The 7634-nt window shown below is 29.8% G+C and overlaps 1 protein-coding gene across 1 annotated transcript in view; it reads right to left on the bottom strand.

The window, feature by feature from the left end:
- The window catches only part of LOC106468552, a gene marked incomplete at its 5' end in the record, with an annotated part of 31552 nt that overhangs the window by 12788 nt on the left and 11130 nt on the right, over positions 1–7634 (bottom strand). Inside the window, 3 exons of the mRNA XM_022396884.1 lie at positions 1436–1946; positions 4727–4851; positions 6939–7131. Of these exons, the coding sequence (XP_022252592.1) occupies positions 1436–1946; positions 4727–4851; positions 6939–7131 (829 nt within the window). The remainder of the gene's footprint in view (positions 1–1435; positions 1947–4726; positions 4852–6938; positions 7132–7634) is intronic.

Below are 7634 nucleotides of genomic sequence, written 5' to 3'. Positions count from 1 at the left end.
AATGGAGTATAACTCCAAAAACTAATCTTACTTAAATTATTTTCAATTTTTAGTCATTAAATGACATACACAAAACTGTCACAAAAAATTTGCTTAGAATGTTCCTTAAAATGAATTTTTTTAATAAAACTATTTCACCTGCTCAAAATATAAATTTTAGACATACATCATAAACTCGAATAAATGTAGTTTAAACTTAAGAACCAACTATTAAAACGTACATTTAAGTTGCAATTCACAGAATGTTGTAAACATTTTTTGCATTCACTCTACAGCTAAAAATGCTACTGCAAGACCAAAATAAACTAAAAATTGGTGTATATTTTTATCTGACAATGTTTGAGACTACAATTTACATGTAGCACACTACAAATTGTAGCCTAGTTTGAGAGTACTAGGTATGATTAGCACACACTGTAACACAGCACAAAGGATTATATACGATACACTGAACAGAAAATTAAAATCAAAATCTTACATTCAGCGATATTAAAGTAGTGAGAAACTGTTGGAAGTATTTTTCATATGTAAGAGATACTACATGTATTTGGTAACTGAAAGTTATCAATAGTGTTGTAAATGTACTTTTATTATATATTTAATGACTATTTCTTTCCCACTACAAAGTTTCCTTCAAATGAGTAAAATTATCTGGCAGTGAGTAAAAAATCCTTTAAAAGTATCTACCCAGTATATATTTAACCCTTCAATTACCAACTTGTTTTTATCACATTCACTACTAGGAAAGTCTATATAGCATGACACTGAGTAATTTTATGTTTTTGCCTGATACAACATTCAGTAAAAGAACTGACCAATATCACTGAAATTAAATATTTTTTTTCACAATATAAAAGAAAAACCCAGCAGTAATCAGTTGAATTAATTTCAATATTGATGATGTTTTTGTTTATATATTATTAGGGCCTTTTAACCAATAAAGTCATGGACCCACAAGCAGTTAAGTGCATAAACAGTTTAGAAAAATCTGTTAGAAAGATGATCACATGAACCCCATTGGAACTTCTAAGGTTATAAAACTCTTTGTAATAAAAATATTAGTCTGTATTTTAAAACCTGTACTTTCCTAACAGTATGTATATTTTTTCTAAGAGAAAGAAAAATCCTCTCGGGTGCTAATTGATACTGTAAATATTAATTATCATGACAATAACATCAATAACTAATACTATATATTGACTAGTCAATTAAAAAAAACAGATAAGTTAAAATTTTTAATAATACTAAAGTTTCTTTTTTTATGATAGTTTTGCTTATTTTTCAAAATATGCATGAAACTGATTATTTTGAAAATCATTTCATGAGTCATTTTTGTTAAGCATTCTAACCAAGTGTAAAAAAATATAAAAAAAATCAACATTAGTTTCTGTACTTAAAAAATTGCTCAGATTAGAATCAAAATTAAAATACCTACCTGCTTTATGTATGACACTACTAGTAGTATTAATTGGAGTGTTCCAGTGGTTAAGTACTGTGGTAGGTACAGAAACATTTGTTGCTACTAGTGAAACTGATACTGGGACAGGAACTGTTGGTATGGCTTTGGCTGCAGCAGGGAGGGTTATGTTAGTAGGATTGGCAGATGTGAGGATGATAGGTAGAGAGACAACACAAGGGGCTGCAGATGGTATGGGTACAGTTAGTGCACAAGTTGACATTACAGGTACAGATAATGTGGGTGGAGTGACACTGACCACACATGTAGTTTCTGTTATGGTGACTGTAGGCAGACTTGTGTTCACTGATGAGTTTTCTACATTCATGTCTGACTGACTTGGTTGGCACTGTGGACAAGACCAGGTACCTACAGGTACCGTCAACAATGGGGGCTTTAGGCAAGTTAAATGAAAAACTAAATTACATGTATCACACATAAGTAATTCTCCTTGCTGCCTGCAGATGGCACACATATCTTCATGGGTGTCCTGCTAGAGACAATAAAAAAACTAATATAACACTCTCAATTACTATTCAACAAGCAAAAACAATTTACTTTGGGGAAACAGTGATAATGCACCATACAAACTACAACACTCAATAACAGAAGTAAACAGTCTTAATAATTTTCTCTCCCCCATAAAAGTATATATATATATATATATATAGTAAATAATGATTCATAGTGTATTCTAGGTCTTTTTAATAGTTTAAATTGTCTCAAAGTAACCTTTTTTTGTGTTTGATCATTTTTATTGAAGTTTGGAATATTTGGATTGTCTTCACATCTTCCAAGAAAGTTTAAAAGTTATCCCTCAAATTATCAATTATATATTTGGTTGAAATATTGCACTGCATTGGGTAATTTTCTGTTTTGCCTGTTACAACAGATAGTGTAAAGAACTGAACAAAAAAGATTAGGAAGAATCACTAATTTTTTTAAAGTAAAATACAAAGAGGATCCTAGCAGAATTAGTAGGGTTATAATTATAATATTGATAGTATCTTTTATTTGATTTTTTTTTGTGGTTCAAGGTCATGGACCCACAAGCAATTTAGTGCATTAAGCAATTAGAAAAACATTTCTAAAAGTGAAAGGGTTAAGTCTACAAGTAGATTTAAAATAACATATTAAAAAGCTTGAAGTTTTTAAGTAAATCACCCAGCTTTTGATGTGACTAATATAACACAACTACAGTGGTCAGGATTATGATAAAGGTACATGCATGAGAATAATCAAGTGTATTAAATAAATTTGGTGGTTGTTAATGAATTGGCATCAAGTTGCTACTAGGGGCTTATAAGATTAAAAAGTATTCAAATGTTAAAAGTAATATATTTCTATAATATTAACTTCTTATACTTTAAAAGTTTAGTGTAGAGTTAGGCCAGTGGTGGGATTCAAATATTTTAACAACAGGTTCTCTCACTAGCAGCATGCCATAGAGACCAAAGATTATATGTAAAATATATTTATATTATATGTAATATATACAATTTATATTACTTTAATCTAGTTTATTTCATAAAAATATTTTCTAATGCAATTTCGTGCTTGCCAATTATTAGCATAACATTTCAATTTTCATAGCTGTATAAGGTATATTAATTATATAGATCTAGGAGCCTAGAGCTATGTATATAGATGATCTAACCTTAGGTATAATAATAATAATAGATTAATGTAATTATTTAGATAAGAATCTGTAGAAAAAGCGTTCACCCGCTGGCTAATAATTCAGCACAGATTTGCACTCACACGTAGGCCTAGGACGCTTGGCCTATAGTAGATGATATAACTAAGTTATATCTAATAATAATAATAATTTAGAGAAGATCATAAGAATCTGTATAAAAAAACACCTGCTGGCAAATGATTCATCAGAGATCTAGTAGACCTAGTCTGCCTAGCCTGCTAGTAAAGTTGCGATGTAAACACGCATACTTGTAAGTTGTAACGTTATAATTAGGCCTATACATACGATTGTTAACAACTGGTTCGTGGAGGTCATTAAATTCTAAGAACAGGTTTGCACGAACCGGTGCGAACCGGCTGAATCCCACCACTGAGTTAGGCCAATGATATGCAGGTTCCTATCAATTGATTCTGATTATGTATTTGGTTAATTTACATATTTCTAGTTAAAAGTGTTTTTACAAAATGAAATCAGTTACTGAACATTACTGGTACACTGCAATTATTAATGATCCATTTGAAAAATTCAATGTTTTGTACAAGTTTATTACAGAGAGAGAGAGATAGAGGAGATGAAACCTAACAGACAATAAGTTGCCAACCTGATGTTGCTAAAAATTAAGTGTGGAAGTGATGTTTATGTGCTACATTAGAAATCTAGAAATAGTAACATCTAGTAAAGATGTTGTTTCAGTGGGCTATCTGCATTCTGTCTACTAGGAGGAATTCAACCCTAGATGTTAGCATTATAAGTCCATAAAGACTTTATAAAGTAAATTAATTTATGGCTAAATCTAATACAATAAACTCTCTGCCAGAGATGGAAAACACAATTTGTTTAACTCCATTATACGAAACAAAGCTCAGCTTAATGTCCATCAAAAGGAAACTTTACAACATTCCTCTCAATCCAAATCACATAACAAAAAACTTTACAAAGAATTTCTCTCAGCAATCAAGTAAGCTTAATTCATCTCAATATCTCTTGTCAATCAAACTAGAATTGTTTGCTCAGTGAAATATTCTAAAAAAAATTAATTCAATATATATCACTACTTTTAATTATGTATTTCTGTATGAAGTTTACGTTGTTTTGAGCTACTATAAATTATAATTGGGTCTTTACTGCACAATCAGTTTAGCAAGGGTTAATAGTACACATAAAAATATTTCATATACATTGCTTAAAACACTGTCAAATCAGCAATTCTACATTATCTCATGTTTTAAAATTTAGAACTAATAATCACAAGGATGCTTTCCTCAATTATAACTAATGCTTCTAAAAAATAATTGCAGGAGACTGATTAGCCAGTAAAAGAAGATTATAACCAGTCAAAATTTGAGTAACAACAACAAAAACAAAACTGCTTATAAAAAGGCAAAAATTAGTATATTAGTAAGTTGGTGATGGTTGCTATGAAATTTAATGAAATTAACTTTTATGCTGAAAATTAATAATTTAGTTTCATCATGTCTTTCACAGCTGCATAGTAAAATCAAATTAACTGCACTGGTGAGAATTTATTTAAACCTTAAAAAAGGAGAAAAAGAGTGATATAGAAATCTTACTGTTATAGCTGACTTGCAAGGGGAATGAAAACCATTTGGAACCAACTCTGCTGAGGTTACTGTGCGTTCATCTTGAACACAGAAGGAGCCATTCTTGGTCGGGCTGGAGATCAGCCTTGGACGTCCTTAAAATCAGTGAAACATTCAAAACCTTTTGTAATGAATGAAGATATTATGTGTAAATTTAAAGTTTGAGAATTTCAAGACTAGTGTTAAAAAAAAGTTGGAATTATTACTGTTTTCACTGTTTCATTTTAAGAGTAAAGATATGAAAATCTAATACAAGAAATATTTTTTAAAGCTGAATACAAAAATGGGTACATATTGATTTTGAAATTCTCTTTTCCAGTTGAGTAATGTTCCCCCTTTTCATGAAATATATGACACACTAGTTGAATTGCATACTGCCTACTACTTATTCAAAACAAAACATTAATTTGGTAAGTAGCTTGCAATCAGCATGACAGTATATTAATTCCAGAAAATTCAATGTATGAAAGTGCAAACTAGCATCTATACTTATTTGTAAAATATTTTATATCATTACTATAAATGTATATTTAGTATACTTTTGAAATATTTCTGTGATGGTACTATAATGAAACAAAAATAAAAAAAATTGGTCTTTTAAATTATACTATTAAAGTGAACAAGAATATTTAAAATCACAAAATTAAAATCCATGCTTTACAGGGATGACTTAATGACATACAATACACATAGTGCAGACACTCAAATGCCATTATAAACCAAATAGGTAAGAGAATTCTTTAACTCTGAAACTTGTTTTAGTTATAAATATACATTTTAAACAAAGTTAAAAATTTACAAAAATAATGGTGATGAAAAAGTGGGCTTGTAATCGCTAATACCTGAACCACAGTTTTTAAATAATACAAAAATTGAAGGAACTCACCAAAATGTTGTTTGTTTTTAAACAGATTACAAAATAAAACTGCACTGCTCTCTTTAAATTAAAAAGTGAAATAGGCAAAAGATTTATGAAGTGGAAACAAAGTCTACTGATAAAACAATCACAGTTGAGAGAATGAAAAACATTTTAATTAAGAGATTCATAAAATGTTTCAGAATATACTTATTCCATCATCAGAGAAATCTCAAAACAAGGTGAACTGATGGACATACAAAAACAAATTAAGTAAAATCTTAATGATGTTGGATACCATGAAACTTAGAAAACATTAAGAAAGAATGAGCTGAAGAATTAACACATACAAACCATGAACTAAACTAAAAAATACTTTAAAACATTAAAATTAGTCAACAATAGGGCCAGCATGTTTATACGTGCAAAATGCAAAACAAGTAATAATACATTAGTCACAATTTAGGACACAAGAATTATAGCTTGATGATTGCTATCATTACACTGAAAGGATACAAGTTGATTATTTCGACTAAAAGGCTTCCTATAATTAGAAGTTCAAGGTCTATAGATCCAGTTGTAAAGGTGGTAACTGATACGTTATAATCCACAGTTTCTCTGTATGATCATGTTACTGAGTGACAGGATTTTACTAAGTAAAAACCAGTTCTACTCAATACCCATAAGTGCTCATAGTTTCAAATTTTCAAATGGCACTTAGTTTTTCCAATATTTGTAACCTTACACAAAGTACAAATATATTTCTACATAAGCCAGGCGCAACTGAGTGTTTGGAGTTTGGCCTTATACCGATATAAATTTTTAATTAGGAAATCAGTCTTAAGGTAAGTCTGAGTTTAATCTAGGGGAAAAAGTTACTTATCAAACTATAGCCTTATTTTTCACTCTCTGTACTTTAAAACCCATGAACAGTAGACAAATAACATAAACTTTTAAAATAAAATGACTAACCAAAAACTTTCTCACAAACATCACACATAAGTTTCTTAATACCAAACTTCAGCCTCATAAGAAATCATGCACTGTCCACAAATTTCCTTTCACTATCTGTCAGAAGCATATTAATAGAAAACTAGGTTCATTCAATTCTACTTTTAGTCTTTTCTACCAATTTCAACAGGCATGTTTAAAAGATGTGTTCATCATATAAAAGGTTTTATTTCCATAAGAACCAAAACTTTTCTCAAACTTTTCAAATACTTAAAAGGTCTCAGGTTTTAGGAATCCAAAACAAAAAATCTGCTGCCTAGCATTACATGATTAATTATGCAACAAAATTAATAAAGCTAATTTGGCTATACTTACCCCTAGATTTCTTATATGGTGGGTATTTTCCTTCCACATTTAGAAAAGCAGCATTCCTTCGCTTTTCTTCAAGAGCTGCATTTGAGAATTGAGGATTAGCAGTTGTGCGTCTCTTTCTTTCAACTTTCTTGTTCTGAAGCTCTGAAAGAGCATCTTTGGTCACCAGTCCCAAAGCAGCCATGAAGTTAGCTTTCTGTAAAATTAAATGTACTCAGAGATACAGCTATATAGAACTCAAAGTTAATTAATATACTTTAAATGATAAACACCACATATTCTCTCAGTATTACCTCACTAGATTACAATTACATTGTGCTTATTCACTGAAAGAATAATTTCCTTAGTGTCAATGCTTTAAGAGACATAATAATACAAACACTGCTAAAATTTTTATTTTTCTTAAGAATTGTGTGAGGATTTAATTCTGATATATAGCAAGGTATTACAAAGTTTTCAAAATAACAGCTGAAACAAAAGAATATAACAAATAAAACTAGTTAGTTGAGTGAGGAAGGGAGTCCCTGAAGCAGCAATTTTGAAAAGAATTTAGTTTTTATTTAGTGACAATTCTTTTAAGGCTAAGATTTCGTCAGGGATTAGAGGGTTAGGTTCTCTCTTACTATTAAAATTATAAAATGTAGATAGAGCAAGATTTTTTAATTTAGTAATAAAAAAATCATGGGATTGATTAAGACT

The sequence above is a fragment of the Limulus polyphemus genome, unplaced genomic scaffold (assembly GCF_000517525.1).
Source record: "Limulus polyphemus unplaced genomic scaffold, Limulus_polyphemus-2.1.2 Scaffold3052, whole genome shotgun sequence".
NCBI lineage: Eukaryota > Metazoa > Arthropoda > Merostomata > Xiphosura > Limulidae > Limulus > Limulus polyphemus.
The sequence above is the reverse complement of the archived record's forward strand: the minus strand, read 5'-3'. Positions and strand labels throughout refer to the sequence as shown.